The following is a 24,614-nucleotide window of genomic DNA, read 5'->3' on the forward strand; positions in this document are numbered from 1 at the left end:
CTGGCTCTAACTGTGCCACCTCTTTCCCTGAAGACAAGGAAACACTCTTCTCCTTCCAGAGGAAGGAACTTGGAGCTGGAGACTTGTTTTCCAGTTTTGTCCAGTTTGTTTTCAGTCTCCACTTTTAGCAAGTGATATCTAACTATTTTTTCATGAGACTGCAGCCAAGAGTAGGGATACAAAAGGGGAAAAAGAATGGAAGACAGTAAAATAGCTTTCCTTATCTGTTTTGTGGCTTTTTTAGTTATTAAAGTAAAACTTTAAAATTGCTATGATACAGCAGGCCTCCTGGATTTAAAATGTCAGTAAGGTTAAAAATACACACACAAAAAATCACTCAAACACAAAAAAAACCCAAACAAACAAACAAATGAAAGAAAACCACAACAAAACAAACAAACAAACAAACCCCTGAAACAACAAAACAACAACAATAAAAAAAAAAAGAAAATAGGTTTTTTCATGCTTTAAAAGGCAGCTCTGGGAAGGAAATCTAAACAACAGCATCACAAGCCTCCAGATGTCAGGGCACTCCAGCAGGTGTGCTCACCTTACAGAGGAACATCTTTTATTTTTTCTTGACAGTTCTGCCTACAAATTCAGACTTGCATCTCAAAGTCATACTGAATTCTTTTCCTCACAGGCATCAGGAGCAGTAAAAAAGTTTGACAACAAACAGCTGCCCCCAGGAACATTTATATGACCATGTTGTCTCTTGCTTAGTTGCTCAAAGCCAACTTGGCCTTCAACTGCAATTCACTAAAATATTCTGTTAATGATTTGCACAAGGAAATAGAATCTATCTCCCAGTCTTTTTAGCCAAAGTGGTTCTGCATAAATACCAGATGTGAGCTCAAACAGCAGAATTGATCTTTTTTTTCCCCTAGTGGAGAAAAAGCCCTACATTTGAGAAATTGTTTCAAACATGACAAACTACTGCAATTCATTTTAGGATGTTCCAACTTCAATTCTTTGAAATGTAGGTTTACTTTGGGCTAAAAATTACATCTGTTCCAGTCTAGGATTGTGCAATTAATTATTTAATTTATGATCTGTCACTCCAGCCTGCAGAAGAACTCGAAACACTGCACAGCAGGGTTGCAGCAGTGCAGAGCTAGGGTTCTGGCTGTCTGGAGAGAAGCCTTCAGGAGGCAAAGACGTTCCCCAAATTTCAAACAGCACAAGGCCACCTTGAGAGGCAGCATCACCCTCTCCTGTCACGTGTCTATCCAAATATTTAACCTCTGTCTTGGGAAAGAAAAATTATATCTAACCCGCCAACTTTAAACAGGTGCCTGACCCTAACCTAGTGAATTATTTCACTGTCTAAAGACCTTGCTCACAGTCCATGGGATGGCCAGCTGAAGTATCTGTGCCCTCTCCTATGGCTTTTCACTACTAGAGATTATTCCCATTCGAGGAAAAATTATCCTTGCTGACCACTTAAGAATTACTTAAAACACCTCCTGTGTGAATCACAGAAAACATAAGCAGTGAGAAAAGCAGGGATGCTTACAGAGTCTGCCCACTGGCCTGGCAGCTCACTCTCTCCAGCATAGGGCATCCAGGCCTGGTTCCTGTATGCGGTGGGTGGTGTCGGGATGAAATAGCCCGTGAAGCCAGGTCGGTTTGCTGCTGGTATGGCAAACACTGCTGGTACCGTATTTCCTATTAAATAAATAAATAATAATAAAAAAGAGTAGACATAATTAATAGCTGAGATTTTCAGGTATAAATTAGAAGACAGCGCTGTGAAACAACTTCGCTGAATGGTAATTTTTTGGGGTTTTGGGGGGTTTTTTTTGTGAGAATGTGATCGCCACTGGTTGTCTGTAAGGTTCCCACTCTCTGGAAAGAGCATCTCTATGATGCTCTTTCAAATCATCTCTATGATTTGAAATACTGGAGAAAGCAAGATTGGCAGTTGTCCTTATAAACCTGTACAGCCTTCAGGTACATACAAGGACTTAGTCTTTACAACTTGACCCTTGTAACAGCTGATCTTCATCAAAACTTTCAATCATAAGAGAAAAGGCTTTTTTCCCCCCTTACATTTGCTTCCTTGTATTCAGTTTTTAGCTGTTGTTACCATGGTTTTTAGCATAATGCACCTTTCTTTTCATGGTTTATGCAATCTTTCTTAACATCTCCAGGCACAAAACCTACAAAAATGAGTGACTGATATGTTTAGCAGGCTGTACTCCCAACAACTCCATCATGAAACTTCATTGCTTCTCTAAATATACCAAGGTTCTGCCTGCTCAATTCCTTTCCCAGGAACACCCTATGACTGCAATAAACTATGCAGCTTCAACTTAAATAAATATTTCCAAGGGAATTTGTTGACACCAAATCTGGTTTATCATGTCTTCATCAAGATGCATGCAGAGGGATGTCCGGGAAGCCACCCACTAAAATTCACACTCTAATTCGAGTGGAAGAAACCAGCCATCCTAGCATAAGTTTCAGCCAAATCTCTGGGTATGGTTACACCTGCTTTCAGGTAGGATTTATTCCTGTGGCTCAGAGATGCAGAGGGCAATGTGGTTGTTGCTGCAGTTACAGAGATTACCCACAGGCTGCCTAGAAGACCAGATGTGCTCTCCCATTATTGCCCTTGAGATTTGCTCTCATAACCCTGTGTATTTGCCAAGTTTAGAATAGAATATAAACATCTTGCTTGTCCAGTAAGTCTTCCTTCCTCCACTGTCTATTTACATGTGAAGACAAGACTCCAGAACTGTACCACTACTACACTAAGGTCATAAAATCCTCATCCCTAAATCCTGGGTGGGAGAGCTGTGTATCATCTTTATCAGTTAGTAAACAAAGCACGTGTACAGTATGATTTGAGTACTCAGTTATAATACATGGACATGTATTTTACTTTTCAGGTTCACAGAATATAGCAAAAATAACGTCCTTTCTGTGAAAGCAGAAGGGGCAGTAAACCCCATAAGAACACAACAAAGTACAACTCAAACATTTTCACTGAGGAATGGAAGGAGTGTAATGTTACATAGATGGACAGATTCTCTGTACTGGAATCAATGCAGAGAAAATACTCTCCCTTCCAACTGCACATCGTTTGAATATTGCTACTAATTGCTCTCAGAAGATATGATACCACTATGCTGACAAAATCACAAGATATAGGCATTCCCCTAAAATTCACACAGAGTATAATTGAATTAGCATCAATTACTGGCTGCTTCAAATACCTTTATCTGTCCCCCAGAATGTCATTTACAGCCCTGGCACATTTTTGCTTCTGAACCATTTACAAGTGGGTTATGCTATCTGCTCTCATAGGTGATGCAGACACTGCATGGGCACATGCACAGAGATAGAAAGGCTCAACCAGTGACATCCATCCCCAAAGCAGTCTCCACAAACTCAGAGATTTATAGTTTCTCAATGACCTCCCATGGACTCCCAGGCCAGAAGTGCTCTGGATGCAATCAAGGCATGCAAACAAGAGAAAAATATATTTTGTAGAACATTTTTCTCCAGAGCAGAAACATATCATCTGTTCTAACACTGTCTCAAAAAAAAAAATCCCCAAACCAAACCAAAAAACCAAAACAAACAAATAAAAAAAATTCCAAAACCCCAAAACAAACAAACAAACACAAAAACAAGCCCCCCTCCAAAACAAACAAACAAAAAACCAAAACAAGCTAAAAATTGGAAGAAACCATGAGAGAGATATTGTCATCCAAAATATGGACTAAAAACTTCTCTGTTGTGCTTTACATCTACACAGTGTTTTCTACTGTTAGGGACTAAGCTTTCATTTTGGCTTTGGGATATAGTGCCTTTTCACCTGTGTCAGGCAGGATGCTGGAGTCAGCCCTCAGTGAAGCAGTCCACTGTGGAACTACTATGGACCAGTGGGATCTACAATGTATGCCTGCACTGCAGGGTATCTCACAGGGCCTCTATCCCAGTTCCTCCAGCCCCTTGGTTTGGAAGGAGGTGGGTGGGCTGAGAGAAGAGTTGTGGGCAAGCCTAGTTCTTTCCAAGTCATAAACAGCACAAGGGTTGCCATTTCAAATGAGTTAGCAAAGCTGGAAATAAATATTCTTCAGATATGTACAGAGAATACAGTGGTGCTCCTGTACATGACACATGGCTTCTACATCAAAGCACTCTTTTAATTTAACCACAGAAAAATGAGCTATTATTCAAAATGATCACTGTTAGATGATGTAATACTTTATCTTAAATTATTACTGCAACATCATTATCTTAGAGCCGATGTTGGGCTGGATGAGAGTGACATTAGACCCTTACATTCCAAATCAGCACCTGCAGCAATGTTTCTTCATGTATTGAGACAACAAAAACTTATTTTCATATCAGAACATTAGAAAACTTGCATTACAGTTGCACATTTCTCACAGCTCTCCTTGTCTTTCCCTGCCTATATTATAGCCTTTTGTAGTGCCTGTCATACGTGAAAGTCTCCTCCAGCTACTCCCAGAATTATTCTGGTAAACTCCACAATATACACAAAGGTCACTTGGTCTCTTCTGAAATGCAGCCACTCTTCAGCAGTAGCACAAGATACCTGCTTTTAACACACAGCAATAAAACCTCCCCATCACTGGAACTGATAAAAAAGCAAATCCCACAGATCATATTACTGCACACATACAGGAAGGGTTCTTGGTAGTGAGGCATATTTTATAGCTCGAAATGTTTTAAAATGAAAGGGTGAGCATCTGCTCTTTTCAGATTCACATGCACCATTTCCAGAAGGGATGACAATGAGTGAGTGTAGGATCCTTCAAACCTACTGTATTTAATTAATTGACAACACATTTGCATATCCACATTATTATTCTCAGTAGATGATGTTGAAGACAATGCAGGTAACTATTACTTCTGAGGAAGCTAAGAAAGACATTTTTCTGGCAGATTAACAGAGCAATGTCTAACAAACCTTCTAATTTCAAAACTTTGAACTGACAACATAAAATTCTTTTTGATTTTGTAAGCTCTTTTCTACAGCTCTTCAAGAAGGAGCTATTTCAAGTATTTTTCCAGCTGTTATCCAGATACTATCAAAACAGTGTATCAGCTTAATCTCATTATTAAATCAATTCATTTATAAACAAAATTCATATCAAAAGGACCAGGAACTGGTTAGGTCTTTAAAACCGGGACTTTCAGACCCAAAATATTTTCTGCATTTGGGCAGGAACTTTATTGTCCAAAGCAGGAGGGGTGATGAAATAACAGATTGTTACCTTTGACTGTGCAAAAGCACCACTGCCTTCTGTTTTGAAGGGAAGGGAGCACATATTTTCAACTTACCTCCCTCAGCAGCCCACTGCTGTGACAAGACTAGGGGTTAAGTTTCTCCACAGGAAACAGGGAGTCATAAAACTCATCCCACAGAAAGGTTAGAAAACCTCAGTGTTTCACATGCTGTTCTTTATGTCCACTTTTCTCCCCTTTTCTGACACATCAAGCAGAGTTTAGTGCCAGTTAGCCTCCCTATGGTAGTATAACTTACAGCTCCATTGTACATCCTCTGTTATCAAGCACTTGGACTGATATTCTTGACTGATAAAATAATGAAAGGATCCTTTCTCCATGCCCCTCAGAACCCCATTATCTCTCTCTCCCACTTTGCTTGGTTTGTACATGGTGAAACACAAACATACAAGTCACACAGAAGTCCCAGTGCCCCCACTTCAGCTTTTGCTACCAATGCCCTCTACACCAGCCCCAAAAATGCTACTGGATTTTATGGCACTGATGAACATTTTTACTGAGATTTAGTAATTCAGAGTCCTGGTTAGGGAGCCAGCAGAATGCCATACTTGAACAAAGAACATCTGGGACAGTATTGCTGGATCTCACCTTCAGAAAAGACAATTTCCTGGTGCTTCTGCAGGGTAAGTATTTTACAATGCAGCTGATGCTGCATTTACAAAGAGGCAGGAAACCCTTTGTAGGTCTCTCTCAGTTGCACCAGGAGAGACCCCACCTAACACATCTTTCTCCAAATAATCATCCATATTTGCTATATCCCATGCATTCAATTTGTATCCAAAATAATATATAAGGCTCTCAAAGCTGCAAGTTGAGTCCGCACTATTTTCTCACCTGAGTGAAAAGCTGATTGATCAAGTGGACCAACAGACATTGGAGCTCTCGAACCAGGTGCAAAAGCTGTCTGATCATGATGTTGGGCCTGATCTGCTCCACTGGACTCAGGTATTCTCACTTTGCTGCCAATATCTGATGTAGACCTGTGCATTAGGAAAGAAAAAAATAGACACTCGAGTCACTCTGACCTACAGAAGAGATTTATAGCCACATACATGCCTATCAGCTACAGCAGGACAAGCCAGCTGGGAATGAGCTACCCAATTTTGCTCTGGCACGACAGAAGTTTGGAGAACAGTAAGTCTGGAGAAATTTGCAGACAACTTCTTTAGCCTGGTCACTCTTTTGCCAGAGCACTTTATTACCATTGTACAGAGCCTTTGCTTGCTGCTTCAAACAAATGCCTGTGAAATGCAACACAAAACCCAGAGCTTTACCATAATTCACCAACCCAAGGCTGCAAGCAGCACCACAACACTACAGTATGCATGATATGGTATCATGTAGTAGGAGACTACTGTGGTAAATGATGTTAGCTGCACTTGGCAAGTACTAACATCTTTGGAAATGGTGTGTCCCAGCTGCTTCAGAGTTAAAATGTAATGGATGAACAAGAACATGTAAACGTTCACTATGTCCATATCCTGAATAGTTTGATGCAGTTACAGTATCATAAGCAGCCACTCAGAAATGTTTCCTCTGGCCTCTGTTCCACAGACCTCCACAGGCCCGTGGTGCCTCAGACCTGCCAACACAGCACTGAGGGCTAAATGAGTTCCTCCACCACAGAAGAGCAAAAATTCCTTGGAATGCATTCAATCAAATGCCTTAGTGCAAGGAAGAGGCAAACTGCACGTGCTGAGCTGAGGCAATCAGGCTCTTGCACATATCTGGGCTCAGATATGCAGGTATGAGATATCTGAGAGCTGGGCAGATGTCCCCAGACCTGAGGGTGCTGAGAAGCATCTTGCAATTCACCCCTATCCTGTTGCAAGCCCTTACCATACAGAAAAGCAGGAGAATGATGGTGTGAATTATCTACCACACACCCTCAATCCAATATGTCATTATGTGTGCTGAGGCAAAGCATGCTTTAAAAGAAATCACAGCCTGCATTTCCTATTATTGAAGCAGACTAGCTAATAGAAGAGGAAAATTCATTGTTATTTCTCTTTGTGTTGAAATTAAATAAACCCAACATGTTTCTAATTTCATGAATGTGTCTTTATAAGTGCCTTTTAAGTGCCCCTTCAGGGTTTGCCCCAGTTCTTATTACAACAGCGGTTTTTAAAGATCATACCTAAAATAAAATAAAAGATAAATACCTCCTGAGAGAGGCAACAGCCACAGGACCCGTCCTGGGAGGGACAGGAGGGGGAGGAGAACCCATTACCATCTCAGGAAGCTGAGAAAATCTATAAGCCTGTAATGGAGAAAAACAAATATTTTCTGAAACACCAGTAGAGCTCAGTCAAATTAAAAACCTAAAGAAAGTCAGAAATTAAATACCTACCCCATGTGCCCTTCAACAGGAAGTTAAATTTTTGTGGCATCAATAGTAATTGCATTTATTTGAGAATTTAAAGTGCTTTGGTGATTTTAGAATGTGGAAGAAAACCTGAACGAATGAATTCAGAGACAAGATGAAGCCTAATTAAAATAAAATACATTAAATACTGTCTCTGTGACATTTGTAACCTGCTGGCAAAGCAGATGTGTTATGACTGTGTGAGACTCAACAGCTGTTTTGGACCACAGGAAAAAGACCTCAGTATCTTCCTCCAGGAAGAAAGAAAGTATTTTAAAGATTCAGAAAGCATCCTCAGAACACGTCGTGAGGCGAAGCCGCCTGTGAGCAATCCATATTTCAACCTCTTCCTTTCAGCCTTCAAGAGATGAAAAGAAAATTCTTCCCAAACCCCCCAAGCTCTGTAACTTTCTAGCACAGCAACAAAGGCCTCAAACAGTTCTGAAAAGGCAGACTGATGCAGAGGAACACAGGACCAACCCACTAAGTCGCAAAATTCAGCAACTTGCCCATAATAATTCTGAGTTTCATCACTAATAGGTGTGAGGGATGAGTATTCATGTGCATGAAACCCATGGCACTCAAAAAATGACAGGTTGGACAATGTTTCCCTTCTAAATTATTTGTACTGCTATAGATTAGAGGTCATAATTTTGCTAAATATACCTAAAGATGAAGGAATGGTATCTCATTAGTGTTTCTTTGACACTTTTCTTCAACATATGATGGGTGAGACTTTGGTTTTCTTGGGTTTTTGGGGGTCTTGGGGTTTTTGTTGTTTGTTTCATTGTTTGGTTGTGATTTTTTTTAAATTATGCTTTTCTTGACAATGCTTCAAAGCAATGCACAGGATTAAAGATAAAATCAGAGCAATAACAAACAACAAATTTTGGGAAGGCTGTCCACTATCAAGACACGGGCATTTTGACAAAAAAAATGGAGGCCAGTGGTGGGACTTTGGCCCTCTAAACAAGAGGTATCTGGTTCAGCCAGAGAAACTCCCTCCAGAAACAGCAGAGAAAGTTAAAAACACGTCCCCATGGGATGAGTCACGCTCTATCTCCCGCCTGTAGAAAGAGCCTACAGGATTTATATGATTAGTTCAGACTTAACACCTACATTTAGGTTTGAATTTGGCCATATAAATCCCACACTGCGTATCAGAAAACACTATCTTTCAGTAATCATCTTTTAAAATTACACATTTAGACCGTATTCCAATACCTTCCTTCTCAAATACCTGCAAAACTGGGTTAACAAGGAGGAAAAGTAATTTATCAAACACTGACTTTTGATGTCAGTGTCTCCAAGGGAAAAGCAATACAGACCAAGCATCTTCCTCCCTCCTCTCACTGCCACCCCTACTAAAGCAGGGTAGAAACCCTCAAAGGCATGTCTGTGAAAATAATTTTTTCTTTCATGCCACCTACAGTCTCCTAATATTTACTTTCACCACGCTGCCATGATATTTAAAGAATTTCTACATTTAGGTAGGGAAAAAGAAAACTCAAAAGGCACTGCTACATTTCTTAGCCAGGAAATACTGATTTTTAATGAAAGAACTGTAAAGAAAAAAAAACAAATGTTATTTGCATCAAAGAAAAACCTCAATTATATTTCTTCTAATAGTGCTGAATGTGAAATGGTCTGCAATGCCTCTTCTGCACCTCAAACGCTGGCAGTGCTCTCACAGGCTGGGCTGAACACTTCCTTCTGGCTCCACAAGCCTTTCATCCCACATCTTGCTCTCAGCATGCATTTGTACCAAGTATGAAATCCTTTTTATTCCCTCTATTTTAAAGGAACAGCACATGAGATAATGTTTCAGGGTGGAAAGCGACTCCAGACACTGTTTAGAAGGGTTGGCAGAGACTCAGAGTAGATCTGGGTTTTCTCTTCTGTGTGTTAGTGGATGTGCTTTGGAATAAGGACATCCTAGGAGATATTTTAAGGGATCACAGTTCACATATATGCTGCGACTTGCACTGAAAATTTTTGGGAAAAAAAGTAAAATAGAAAATCGAAGCATTTATTTTGCTGCTTACACAGGGGATGAACAATTTTGAGTGACTGGCAATATTTTGCTAGTGGCTGGGCAGAGAGAATCCTGTTAAAGTGAAAAATCCTGTAAAAAGATCTGCTACAGCATGCTGAGAACAGTCAGTCCTCATGCTGAGCTTCCACAGACACCTAGATGGTTATGAGAGGGAACTCCAATAAAATTTCTAGAATTTCTCCAATGGGTTGGGGTATTAGTGTTTTCTTCCATGCAACACATAAACAGAAAAAAATGTTCAGAAGCAAAATTAAATTAAAGTTTTACTGTAGAGTCCTGTTGCAGATTTAGATGAGCCCTTAGGTTCTTGGCTAACCAGCATGATTAGAGAATCATGTAGAATTAAAGTCACTTCACTGAAATTTGTACACCATTGCGAATCCAATCAGAGAGGGGGAAAAAAATCCACAACCCAGCTGATTTCACAGATTTTCCTAATTTTACTCTTCAAAAAAAATCCTTTTAAAAGGATCTTTAGGGTTTTTGCCTTTGGGCCCAGGAAGATAAACCCTCTGGAAGACAAAGTTCAGCCACCAGCAGACACCTGCATCACTGTCTTCTACAACCCACAAAAGTCTAATGTCCCACCTGTCAGGATGCAGGAAAGAAAAGGGACCTTAAAGATTATCCAGTTCCAACCCTCCTGCCATGGGCAGGGACACCTTCCACTAGACCAGGTTGCTCAAAGCCCCATCCAACCTGGCCTTGAACAATTCCAGGGATGGGGCAGCCACAACTTCTTTGGTTAACCTGTGCCAGTGCCTCTCCACCCTCAGACTAAAGAATTCCTTCCCCATACCTAATCTAAACCTGCCCTCTGTCAAATTAAAGTCATTCCCCCTCGTCCTACCGCTCCATGCCCTTACTAAAAATCTCTCTCCAGCCTTCACCTTTAGGTACTAGAAGGAGCTCTTAAGTCTGCCTGGAGCATTCTCTTCTCCTGACTCAACAATCCCAGCTCTCTCAGCCTGTCTTCACAGGCCAGCACACAATAACTTTGCAGTTGGCTTTAAGGCTGCATTCCCCTGGTTGCAATATTTAAAGACTTTTATCATCCCCAACTTACAGACTTGTCTTGGGTGAAATTATTCCACGTTGCATTTTAATTACAGAAATATCCATCTCCTTACATCTCACCATGCAAATTAAAAGAGCAGTGTCTTTGTTTACTCTTTGAATGATTTGACTAATTTGGTTATTAAATTGAGCAGTGTCTTTGTTTACTCATTGAATGATTTACCTAATTTGGTTATGAAATTGCAATCCAGGAATAATACAAACTTATTGATTTGGTTTTGCTTTAATAGCTGTCCTGTTTTAAACTTAGCTGCTGTTACTGAAAGTAGTTGAATTTTGGTAAAATACCTCTCTTTACCTCTGTTAAATGAAGAGAAGCTCTGAGGACATGGATACATTATCAGCCTGCAAGTCTTGGTCATCAGTGTCTGTTCATGGTGCTACATGTCACCTTGGGACACAGAGCTCTGTAACTATCACTCCTCTTTCCAGAGCAGTGAAGAGGAGAGATGGGAACTGGTCCAGCCCTGTAATAAAGAGGGTTTTCTTCCCTGGCCTTAGCTCTTGGCTTGACTCAGCTGAGCAAATTTCCAAAGCAGTAATATGATCTGCCAAGATCCAAGGCTGGCTTGTGCCACACAATCAGCACTATAACTCCATCCTCCAGTCACAGCATACCAGCTGGATGACAAGGACTCAGCCAAGTGTTACTCAGCATGTTTTTGGAGGCTCCAGAACAACACTAAGGCTTTGCATTTCACTTGCTTTTCTCTGCCTGGAGAAGATGTGAGCCCCATAAGAAGGAATCCTGTTTTCACAGGTGACCCAATGGGCAGTTTGGGAAACAGGCATTTCCTCACAAGAGCCACAGATAATTTAGGTATTAATATTAGCATGTAAAAAAAAACTCCCAACAAACAAACAAAAAAAACACACAGAAGGCCTCAAAAGGGAAAAGGAAAAGGAAAAAGAAGATGCATGCACACTCTGGAGAGATACACAGCAGCTTGATGGTGGGATTAGCCAAGAAACCAAAGATCCGTAACTTGGAGGACACCTGAAGAAACACAGACTTGAGGAGGGGTTCTGGACCACTGAAAGCAGATGGCACAAAAACTCAGGGACAGAGGCCAACACTGAGGTGGAGATTTGCATGCAGAATTTTGCTTTTTTGCCTCAATCTGTTTAAAATTTTTGCTTGATAAAGACAGAGCATGTCTATGCTAGAAATCTTATGCAGCACTTGTATCACCTATGATATGCCTTTGCATTAGGTTTTATAAAACCAAGTTACTGGAAAGTTTGTGGGGTCTTGTAAAAAGTTTAGTCTAATGTAACTGGGCTGTGAGGAGCCAGATCTCAGAAGGGAGTGACACACTGAAGACTTTTATATTTGCCTGGTATCTAAAGACTCAACAGTAAAGCCAATGTCTGAATTTGTTCTGAATAAGCAGGGAAAATGTTCTTGAATCCATATTTCAAATTATAACAGCATTGTTAATGTTGACTTTTAATTGCCACTAAGAACTGAAGTTTAAAAAAGGGCAAAAAATAAATAATTCTTGGTTTGCAGAGGTAACAACATCCCAGTGCACAGGTACCTCTCATCCCCAAAGCTCTCAGAGGTTGCTCACTCACCCCTCAGCTCACTGAGCCTGGACACCTTCTCCACATGTTGTCCAACCCACTCCCACACACTCCCCATCACAGCATCTCCCCCAGAGCTGCTGAGGAGAGGTATCCCAGACAGGCAATCAGCTCCTAAGGTGCTGAGATGTAATTCTTCCATGTTTTTCCTACCCACAGGTCACTTCCCATGCACCTCTTGGCTGGATATTTTCAATTACAATCCTCCATCCCCATCTGAGAACAAACCAGAAAATGCTGGGTGCTCCTGAAACTGATATGCAGAAAAACTATGAGTTGCCAGCCCTCATCCAAAGTCCAGTAGCCTGTGCCTCTCCTAATCTGTGGTGATAACTATCTTCAGGGAATTTAACACTATCTTGAGAATGCCAGAAAGATAAGCAAATGCATAAAGGTCCCAAACATGCAGACGATTTAGGACAGTAATAAGTCTTAGAAAGAAAACAGTGAATCATTCACCAAAAAAAGTACGTCTATTACATTTTTTAAAAACCTCTCACCACATAATATTTTTAATTTCATTTTATGAAGGTTCTTTTGAAGTGTTGAAGTAATTTGACTCCCCATTAGCTGTCTCTTGAGCTCTTAATTGAATTCTAACCATAAAATATGATTATATGCTGTATGAAGTTCATAGGACCAATTTCAAAATGCCAGAAATAACCTTTAGCATGATTTAAATAGCACTGGCCTGAACCTTTGCAGGCAGTGCCACTGGCTTTCAAGTATGTTCAGAATAGTTCAGAGGCAGCATCCCTTAATGTATTTTTTATTGTCATGGAAGGAAGCCATGGTAATGGTTATTTTGAAGCGAGGACATTTTTCTGCATTATCATCTTATTCTAGCCAGAGTAAGGGACTCAATTTGAAATGCAATCTTTAAAAAAAAAAAAAATTCTGACAAAAAACCCTGCACCTTAAAATGGACAATTTTCAGACTAATATTATTAGTTGGGTTATTTCTCATCTGAAAGCAATAATCTCTGGTTTAGATTTGTACCTGATATATAAGAAAATATGTTGCTGAGTTTCACAATACCATATGTAGTGAAACTACCAGGGACAGCTTCACAAGCCATGAGCATGCACAGTGCTACTATGACTGCTGCCTAGGCACCTATAAAATTCCATTAACAATTTCCACCCACAGACTGAAGTTCTTAATTCATTTGTTGCTTCTGAGAGGTAAGGACATGTTAGCTGCAATTTGAGCCTAGAAAATTAAGGATAAAGAGTGACTAGCTGCAATTTGAGGCTAGAAAATGAAGGACAGAGAGTGACTTACAAGGTCAACCAAGAAACCCATGGAATTAAATCTTCCCTAGAGTCCCAAGCCAATAGTTGTAATTGCAAGACTGTCAGTAACAGTCCACATTTCAGGTCACTCTATTACACTTGCTTCACTCTCTTGCAATGATGCTCTTCAGTGCTGGACCTCTCCAGTGATGCAGAACTGTTGATGTTTCATACCCAGCTGCTGACATAGTTGTTCTGTGAAACCACATTGTTTCCTAATATGCATTCAGAGAGAGACATGCAAACAAGTTTTTGATCTGTTGAACAGCCTGGGGCTTAGTTCAGCCTATTCTCTCAAGCACAATTTAGTCAAGACAACCTTGCTGCTAAAACAGATACCGAGACTTTATGGTGTACTTGTGTGGCTGCAAGAGATGTGTCTGGGTAAGCATGTTCACATATGCCCCACTAATCACAGTTATGAGCAGATCCGGTTTTAAGTACGTAAATGGGACTACTTTAAAAAAAAAAAAAAATGCGTCTCAGAGCAGAAATACCTTTAGGATTATCACGGTAAGAAGCTTCACTTACTGGTCTTGGTAAGCTGTACTGATACATTTCTGGTCTGTACGTGGGTACCCACTGTACCCCCGCTCTAGGCCGGGTCATGGTGCCCGGCGCGCTGGTCACAACCTCCGAGTAGGGCAGGTGTGGAGCCGAGCCGTACGAGTCCTGCCTGCTCTGGCCCCCGTGGCCTGCAGAGGCCAGGCTGAAGGCCTCCTCCAAGAGCATGTGCATCTGCTGCCGAACCTCGTCAATGGAGGGCTGAGAACTTAAAGTCGAGGTCTCCGAGTGGCCTTTGGCCTGACGGGACCTGCTGTAATTCCGAGGCTCGTTGACACGGTCAACATTTGTTTCTTCTATAATTTCGGGCTCGGTCTGTTGGGGGGAATAAAAGCACGTATATGTAGAAAGCTTTACAAGACAGTATTTGTGCTGCTTTGCAAAACATTCTCAAGCACAGATGTAACACACACAAAGTCAGGAATTGTGACAATGGAGGCGCGCGACAAATATTGGAAAGGAGTGATATGATGCAGGGGAGTATAATAGCCTTTTATATCCTACATTGTTTGCTGGGAATACTAGCAGGGACACTCTGTAGCAGATTAAATTGTCAATGACTCACTTAAAAACAATTAGAATTAATGTTTAAATTCTTTTCTTAGCTGTCGTATCAATGGGAGCACAACTGTGCCAGGAAGAGTATGGTTCCCTAAATAGTACCATCACTATGAAGGACCCCTCACAAAGGGACTGCTTATTGCAGCTACAGAGACTGAAATTTCTTTGTTCATTCTCTCACATTAAGATTTCAGAAGAATTAAGGTTTAGCAGTTTTCCTGAACTTTCTAAACCAGCGAGGACCACCAACAATGAACTACCACAAATTAGGTCCTGTGCCCTGCAGAGGATACCCTGACCCAGCTCAGTCATCTCACCCAGCCACCAAACAGGAGTTACACAGATATTTATGCAAAGTTAACGTGGGAACAGTGAATGAAGCACATTGGGCAGCTTAACTTGAAGGGTTACTCCTGGGGTAATTCCTTCTGTACAGAAAAGTACAAACATAAATCACCTCCCAGATTTTTTTGCCTGTAACTCCACGACAGAAAAGAATCATCACACTGCAAGAACTTGACAGTGAAATACCGCACTCCATTTATATTTTCTAAGATTAGTTTCACAGCCCATAGTTTTAAAAATATGTATTTTAAACCAGCAACCTAAAACAGCAACCAATTCCTTACAGATCTTTAAATATCTGTAGGATTATCCTCGTATCATTTAGGATACTAGGATAACTGGAATGAACAATAGGATATGTACTGTCTTCTATATATAGCATGAGGTTAGAACTGTGCTAGTGTTTAAAATAGACACAAATAAAAGAATACAACAGGATGTTCTTACTAAAAATTCCAGCCCTATCCTGATGGTTTGAGTCTTCTGTAACTCCTAGTGTGGCATTTTTTTTTCCATCACGCTTTTCTACATCTGAATAGGTAAGCAACTGTGACCCCAACCTTTTGCAAGCTATAGGACAATCATCATACATATTTTTCCTTTTCACAGGAAACTGTCAAAATTACTTTCTTCTTCTATTATCAGCCACTCAGAGAAGAGTTACATTGCTAGTCTAAAAAGTGATAATAAATTTAAGTAAAAGATTCATTCATTTTCTCTGTTTTAAGTATATATTTTGTATTTAATGAAAATTCAGCAGCAAATGGAAGAAGAAAAATTAGAAAAACAGTGAATCATTTGCATGTCAGAATTCAAACATAGTTTATATAGTTATGTTTATACAGTGTATATTATCCAAATTCAAAACTACAAACCCAACTTCAGGCTTCCTAAGTGATATACAGGTCAGACTGGGAGAGGGAGAATGTAACTGCACAAAGTGAAGGAAAAAACTTCATAGGAAATTTTCAACTAAGTAATTTCCCTAAATTTTCTTCCTGCATTTTGATCCCACTGTTGTTTGTGTTGTTACAGTAAATAAAAATCAAGTACATTTTAGAAACCAGACTATGAAATGCAATGGTAGTTTGTGTAAGTGCAGCCAAAGAGCCTCTAAAATAACCCTGTCCCAACTGGGTGATTAATAACCACCGTACCTCTATTTCCTCATGCCTGTAAAAATGTCAGTGAATGGAATCCCACAAGAGACCTACTACTACCCAAAGATGAAATAAATCAGGTTTTCTAATGGTGAAGCCATTAGACCTCAACAGAATGTCTAAAATATATCGTACGAATAAAAGATGCCTATTAGCAGTCAACATTGAGTCTGTTTTGACTGATCAACATAAAAGCTGACAGGAAGATTTTGGAGGAGACTGGTTGGTGATCATTCCTTTTCCTCAAGTTTTAAGATATATTTCAATTCACCCTATCACTTTCTGATGCATGCCATTTGCTTTCCTACTTACTGAAACACATATGTATCATAAATAGATGCCACCATTTTCGCTAATGCAACCATTACAAAAAAATCAAGATATTGTTCATACACAGTGACTGTAAAATAGAAGGGACTAGAGCTACATGAAGAAGGAAAAAAAAAAATCCTGTACTGAGAGACAGACTTTATACACTTACATAATTCTGCTGCTGCAACTATATCAGAAAAATTCCTTAGGTGAACATTAATCCATGAGCTTTTTGAGGCATTGCATTAATTTAGTTAAGTCAACAAAATTATGCCAGCGAATTCTCTTCTATGTAGGTCTCTTGGATATGTACAATAGGGTCATTTTCTTCCTTTTACAGCAAAACCAGCCTAAATATTTTCTGCTAAGGTATACAGCAGTCTAGAGGTTCTAAAGTCTTTCCTTATGGCATTTGGTCTACTCACAGTTGTCTTTGAACATGTTGAAAATAATAAACATGTTAATAAAGTCTTCTTAATCTAATTCCTAGGTGAAGGTGATGATAGCAAACCCTGTTGGGATTCTTTAAAATTGAAAGATAGATACTGTTCAATAATAATTCATTTATAAAAGACACTATAAAGGCAAATAATATACTGAAAACATGAAATAGCAGAATGTATGTGCCAAAATAATACAAAAAGCTACATATTCCATATGGACATATATAGAATATTATATCTTTAAGTTCATATCCTTAGCAATTTTCAGCACTGAGAAACAGAACCATGATCAGAGAAATATCATGAAAAACAATTAGAAAGAATGAAGTATTCTTAAAAAAATATGAATGAAGTATTTTAGAAAACCATAATAGAAATATTAGAAATTTTTTGTTGAAGGGGAACCCTATGGTTGTACGTATAAGTCTAGCAATTCTTAAAGAGTTTTCTCAAAGAATCTGGGGGATCTTAATCTCTTTTCTTTAAAAAAAATTATCACTGTTGAGAAGATAAACCTCAACACACACAACAACATGGGTGTACTGGTAACAGCTCAAAAAATCCATTTCTTAGTCTAGAAATAAAAATCTCAGGACACAAAGACAACATGAGTTATTTGATTCATAAACTTAATTATTTGAAACTGCTTATAAAATGCAAATTTCACTATTCTTTGGCAGGACTTGTTGCTAAATAACATGTTCTGGAAGGAAGATATTAGAGGAGTCTGAGAAGGCTGGAACCTTCTAAAGGACAAACTGGACGTCAAAAAATGGTACCAGGTGTTACTATATTCAAACCATCCCTTTCTCAGAGCCCTTCCTCACCCATTTTCAGAAGTCAGCTTTACAGAGGTGTTTAGTTGCACCACTGGTGAGATCCATATGAATTCCATGCATAAATACAGCTCCAAGTGCCCACCCATGAGTATCCCAGGAGACGAAGCCCGTCAGACACTCGGCAGAGCTCTGAGGAACCTCAAAAAGGAGTGAGGGAAACCAGCCCACGCTGCAGGCTGAGGCTTGGGAACTAAATTTCAATATCCTGTCCCATTTTCCCTGTGGCATTTTTTCTGCTTTCAGACAGGAAATACATTCTGAGTTAGGAGAGGTGCACTGCAGCGAATCTGCAGTGCATTGGGCAAAAGGATTTTATGTAACATATCAGTTAAACAGACTGTGCCAGCGGCAGGTAGCCCAAAATGCAGCATTAAAAGAGAGGCAAAAGCAAATTTTCTTTGTGATGTGCACAGATCTCAGAGTTTGCAAATATTTGCAGGACACTTCAGAATCCGCATAAACTCATTAATCTACCTTCAAAGTTTTTAACTAATTTCCTTTAAAATACATTTTACATATAGTATACACAATATACTAAAATATATTATTAAAATCTGCTGCCACGGCCCCTCTCAGAATGTTCTCAACACTGATTTCAGGAAAACATCCCCTGTGAAAAACTAGCTTTTGCTAGCTTAGTATTCTAATCCCTCAGAGAGCAGTGAACCAGTCATCCCACGTACGTGGCCCAACATGACTCCTGCTGTCTGATGGGAAGTGTCCAAATGCAGAAAATCATTTAAGAAATCTGACAACCACAACATGCCCTGAAGAATTCTCTAAAAGATTTAAACTTCCCTGAACATATCCCCTGACCTTGGCACTTTACTTCACCTTGCTAAAAACACGCTCCTGGCAGCTGGGGGGGGAAGGGTTGACAATGAAACCCCACACAAAATGTTTGTCATCTACAGAGTTCAGAGGATGAACAACCACAGGTGAACTTCCCTGCTTTCCAGAACGGTTTAGACTTTCTCTGGGGACTGTTCTTCAGGGCTGGCTGAGCTACAGCAGTTTGTACACGTGACGAAGGATTGAAAAGTTCTACGTTACCCCAGTGTGGGGCCTATTTTTGTCCTCATTGTGGGTGCACACAGTGCCAAGTTGTACCCAGTGTATGTTGAGACTGCACAAGACAACTCATCTGCCTCGTGCTGGCTGTGTGAGCTCCTTGGACCGTAAAGCAGCAACTCCTCTGGCTGGGTTTGACATTTACCTACGCAAAACTCTCCCAGTTCTGAGGTAGCAAGAGGACAATATCTGTCCCTAAGGGATTTCCACAAAACATTGAGACATCAGGACTGAGGTGAAATTCCCAGAATTTGGTTGTTCATTCTTCTGACTCAAGAGAGCAGCTTCAGGCTGTTCTTCAGAACAAACAGGGTATTTTAACTGCCATGAAAAAAGCTCAGTCATGTGAGTGGCCGCACACTTAGAAGAACTATCTAACTTCAAAACACAGCGTTTTGGCAAATAATGAGTTTCAGGGCAAATACCTTCTTGCATTTCAGACCATAAAATGATGTACAGTGATAAAGCACATGAAAGAGTCTGCGTTTTGAACATCCTGAGCTTTTTTTCAGGTTGCTGAGTGCACATAAAGTCCTCTAACACTAAATATCCCGTGACAATCTGGTTTGTGGCTTATCAATAGTTTCCTGGGTTTAGGAGTAAGTTAAGACTTTGCAGAGAAAATTTCACTGCATATATCCAATGAACTTACATCGTATCCACTGTTACGGATTCCACGCCTAGGCCTTTCTCGGGTCACGAGAAGATCCATCTCAGTTTCTCCTGGGCTAGGACTGTTCAGAGACTGCCTGCTCCTGTACACCGAGTTCTTCAGTGGCTGCCTAGAAAACATGGAATGAGGAAACAGTAAAATAAAAAGAAAACAAAAATACAACAGGCAGCAGCTTTTAATGCTTACCTTTATTCTAAGATGATGAGGTTCACAAAAATGCCACTTTATTATAGGATAGTCCTTCTATATGAAGTGCTAGAAATCATTAATGTTATTAAGAGATGATTACATTTTTTCACTGATAAGAAAATAAAGTTATGTAAAAGACATGGACATCGCATGTGGGAGCTTATCAGAAGAAATATGTCCCAAGAAGATATCAGGTCCCTTTTAACCTCGGCTGATATGATTCAAATTCATTAAAAAAAAATTATCAGAAAGAACAGGACCTCCCACAGACACAGACGGGGAGCAGAGGTTTGGTTGCTGATCCTGAGCAATGAGAGAGAAGTAGAATAACGCTCCGCTGTAACAAACACCCAGCAGAGTGAACGGGAAGAGAAACAGGAGTGGGAGGAAACTGCTTGCAAGATGCTGTTTTTAAATAGCCAGTTTGGTGACTGGCCACAACTTCCTCAGAGAGCTGTGCTCCCTGGGGTTCAACTGCTCCCAGCACAGCTCTGAGCAACACTGGGGCGAAGTGCTGCTCGTCCCTAGGCACTGAGCTTTCACCACTGTGTGCTCAGGAGCAAGGGGAAGCAAATGTAAGAGAAAGGCAGCATGCAACTGAATACCCAAAATACCCTGTAATCTTTCCAGCACGACCATTTCTGCCCTTGTTACTGGTTACACAAAAACAAATATAGCATCCCTCTGTGAAATACCAAACATATCTGTACGTATCTTCAGGAGTGTTTGCCAAATAGTGATACAGGATCTTTATCAAACTGTATCTTTTAAGAAGGCTACTTCTAAACCAGAAGAATTTAGGAGTTGTTTTCATGCTGTATTTGTCCATTAGTCATTTTCTTTGCACAGCCCAGAGAGCCACTGGTCCCGTTGTAGATCAGTAACAGATGAAATAATGGCATGCCAGCCTCATTTATTAACACAGTTAGAGCCTGATACAAAGTTATCTTTGTCTAGCCATGCTATTTTTCTGCTTTGTGCAATTACTCCATTCACAATATTACAATTAGATCAGGTCATCTAATGTGTCTCTGTGCTGCTTACACAGGGGACCTGGCAAAGTTCACAGTGAAGACAAGTCACACTGTTATGTCTGAATTCACACCTTCAGTCACTGCATGGTTTAATGACTCCAGAGCCATCAATGGAACGAACAGACAAGATGGTCCAAATGAATTCACTGATAAATAATTCTTTAGATATTCCAGATTTGGTTAGCAGCACTTTTTGCCTTGACAGATTAGAGAAGAAGAAACTGTTTTGCAGAAATCCAGAAAGTGGGACATTTACACGATCAGACAGGATAAAAGGTAGGACAATGAAATATCAATTTCAAACTTCTGATTAAACAAATTACTCAGTCATGTACTTAGTTTAAAGGCAAGTTCCAGAAGCTTCTGTGTGTGACCTCAGATCACAAATCACCATGCTCATGTTTGAAAGTCCCAAATGCGCTGCCAAAGCAGAAGACAAGCAGAGCTTTTCAAATAAGTTTCCCCTATAAAAATAATATTGAACAAATTCAAGTTCCTTCTCTTGTTTCTTCCCATATAGTCTTCCTCTGACTATAATGTTGATATTACCAGAAAACAGGGAGAACTAGGTTATGCAAAGGCTAATCAGATCTGACAATCCTTATCTGCCTACATTAAAGGTCTCTAAAATTTCATATGTTTTACAGTAGGTTCATAAACACTTAGTTGAGGCAGTTGTGATATATTTTCCAAGGGATTCAAATATACAGCTCTGTAATACATGCAGATTCTTGACCTGATTACAAACTATTAAAGAAAATCCAAGAATAGTTCATATCATCACTAGTCTCTTAAAAAGTACCTTGAGATTGCCAATTACCTCATTTAAGAGAGTTTTAGTAATGAGAAAGGAGGTATGAATGGTAACAACTGGCATTCAAATGGGTTAGCAAGTGCCTTCTGGGAATACAACTGGAATGTTTTAAAACATGAGTTTTATGGTACGGAAGACTGAAGAGCACAAAGTTGTTTGTTCCGGAAAAATCAAATCATTTAGCAACAATGTATTGTATATCACTTTGAAATACAATTTAAAAATCATCCAAAACGCAAAGGTAATCTTGAGCAATCAACTGCTTCTCTATTTTCTGATATATTTCGGAAATGCTGTAATAATGTGATTTAAGTTACACAAATATATACAAAACAGAAAAGAGTGGAATAAACCTTTTCCCTAAAAACTTGACTTACCTGTTAGTGATATCATTTTCAAAAAATGCAGTTTTTCAGATTTTAATTGCTACAATTAATGACATAAACAATAACTCAAAGCAGAAAAAGTTTGAAATATTTTTTCTCAATTGTACGCTTCGCTGATTGCTTTTAAAGCAATTTTACTTCATTACAGAAATACAATTGTATTGACTCATATATTAATAACCAAACCCCATGCTACCCTGTAGTATTATTCAAGGTTTTCCTCCAGCAGTGTGCCATTTTAGCCATCTTATTTTTGTTAGAAAACTAGGGATAAATAACTGTCATGTGTGCTGCAGCATTATCGAGTTCACTTCCAGGTCCCGGTGTGAAAATTTTAGCACAGATTTTGGAGTTGCTTTCTTTGTAAACATCTGCAACATCTGTGAAGTTCATTACGCGTCCTGTGTCTTTACAGAAAGTGCATCAGAAATGGTTTTCTCTTCCCGTGTAGGGATATAGGCTATACATTTAACAAGTAAATGCAGCAGCCAGCCTTTCATGGTTCAGCTACACGCTGAAATCATTCCTCCACTGCAGTTCACCTGCCTTCAAGCAGTTTATATCATGCCTGTGATCCCTATCTCAAATAGACTGTGACATGTTTACACAACACATGAGATAATGGGCAGGAAAAATGTATTCTGGGATCTCTCATTACGCTGGCACATGAGCAAACAAACATCAGTATATTTAACAAAAAGCAGATGGCTAGTATTAAAGCTTCAGTGTAATGCTTGAAACATTTCCTATGTGGCATGTGACACATAACAAACATCCAAAGCAACGCCTCAATCCACCACTGTATGTACAGCACACGCTCACATCAATGTGTTAAAGAAACTTTCCAGCCACCTGCACTAAATATATTCCTCAACAAATGTTCCCGGTGTTCCATCTGTACCTTCTGGACAGAGCATCCAGAGCAGGACTGCCCTGTAATGAGAGTTCAGTTTCTTACTTTTTCAGTGCACAATAAACTGGAAAACTGCACAAGGAAATGATGCCCCGGGTCCTCCACCAAGAACATAACAGGTGAGACAGCATCTTTTGCATTCATTGACCAGTGCAACAGAGGGAAACAGCCCACCAAGGGCAGTATCCCTCAGTCATTTAACTGCAGACCTACAGAAATTCATCTGATCGCAGATTCTGCCCATATTCTGAGCCAACACTACTTTTGTAATTCCCACTACAGTCCTTTTTATCTCTGTGCCCCAAGGGTAATCGCTGAAGTTGCACTGTGTGCAACATCTGTCACTACTGACGCTTTGACCGAAGTTGATTTTTGCTCATTGGAAAATTTTGGTCTCTGCTTTCCAGGAGATGGGATACAAGACTGCACCTCCAGGCATGAGGGCCACCTCCAGAGGAAATGTACTTCAGTATCCCTTTTTCTCTCATGGATCAACTGCTGCTTGTCCCTGATTACAGTGAGAACCAGAGCCCTCCTGGTACAAGGTGCAGTGATGAACACACTATTTTATAATCCTTCACACTGCTGCCACACCTGAGGAAGAGGAATCTGTGCTGTTCCTGGGGTAGGACTGGTGTGATCTCCTCATTACAATACATCAGTTTGTCTTTCAGAGAGCACCAGCAACAGAGAGCAGGTCCACCCACCCGCCTCAGGAGGCTCAGAGTCAGCATGTGCACTCCCCCCTCATTTCTAAAATGGGGAGATGAATGCTACTGGTGTGCCATCCTCACGAGACAGTGAAGTGTTAATCAAACATTAGTACTGTTATACAATATGCCAGCCTCACATCACAGATGAGCACATTATGAATTCCTCTGTTACGGGCAGAGGAAGATCACCAATAACAGGTACACACAACACCTTACAGATACATTCTGAAATACGTGGACAACGTACTGGTTCTGTTATCTCGTGCCTACTGCAATACTTATACTTAGATAAAAATAATCACAAAATAATAACATCACTGAACTTTGGAAAGGAACAAATTCAGATGCTAACTTCCAGCCTAAAATGTACTCTCAGTATTACTAAACACGTTGCTACCACTTTTTCTGTTTACCTTTGAAAATGACTCAGAAGAACTTACTTACAACAGTCCCTCCCCTTACCTTTTTTTATCTTTCCATTTGTTTGGTTTTTAACTACATTGCAGTTTTACCAGAGGACTTGCTTTCCATGGGTTATATGAATTTTCTTTATAAAGCAGGAGGGACCAGTGACCACACAACAAACAGCTGGCTCATTAAGAACGGCCCCTCTGACTCCCCGGACATCACCCTTCCTACCAGATGAAGAAACTGCATGTAAAAAGCCTCACCTGTTCTTAGGCTCAGCAAATGGAGATGAGACATCTGCATCAGGATCCAAAATGTGGTCAAGCTCTTTCTGGTTTTTTTCGTACATCCTTTTTCTGTCTGTCAGCCCCTTGTTGTTATCAACCTGCGGGAAGTCATAGTAGCCCTTCCTCTTGGCTTTCAAGCGCAGCTTGTTGCGGTAATGTTCTATATCGGACTTCTGCTTCAAAGCCTTGTTCACCTAAAAGGCAAGAAGGTGTTTGAAGGATGGTGGTGGGCTGG

The 24,614-nt window shown here is 40.0% G+C and overlaps 1 protein-coding gene across 1 annotated transcript in view; it reads right to left on the bottom strand.

The window, feature by feature from the left end:
- KIAA1549L (KIAA1549 like) overlaps nt 1-24,614 on the bottom strand; it is a 72,134-nt gene that overhangs the window by 5,387 nt on the left and 42,133 nt on the right. Inside the window, exons 14-19 of the mRNA XM_018076135.2 lie at nt 24,356-24,573; nt 19,615-19,744; nt 14,199-14,546; nt 7,449-7,546; nt 6,121-6,266; nt 1,517-1,668 (exon numbers count right to left, since the gene is read on the bottom strand). Coding sequence (XP_017931624.1) covers nt 1,517-1,668; nt 6,121-6,266; nt 7,449-7,546; nt 14,199-14,546; nt 19,615-19,744; nt 24,356-24,573 — 1,092 coding nt within the window. The remainder of the gene's footprint in view (nt 1-1,516; nt 1,669-6,120; nt 6,267-7,448; nt 7,547-14,198; nt 14,547-19,614; nt 19,745-24,355; nt 24,574-24,614) is intronic.

This window comes from Manacus vitellinus, unplaced genomic scaffold (genome assembly GCF_001715985.3).
Source record: "Manacus vitellinus isolate BGI_N305 unplaced genomic scaffold, ASM171598v3 scaffold_30_pilon, whole genome shotgun sequence".
NCBI classification, from domain to species: Eukaryota; Metazoa; Chordata; class Aves; order Passeriformes; family Pipridae; genus Manacus; species Manacus vitellinus.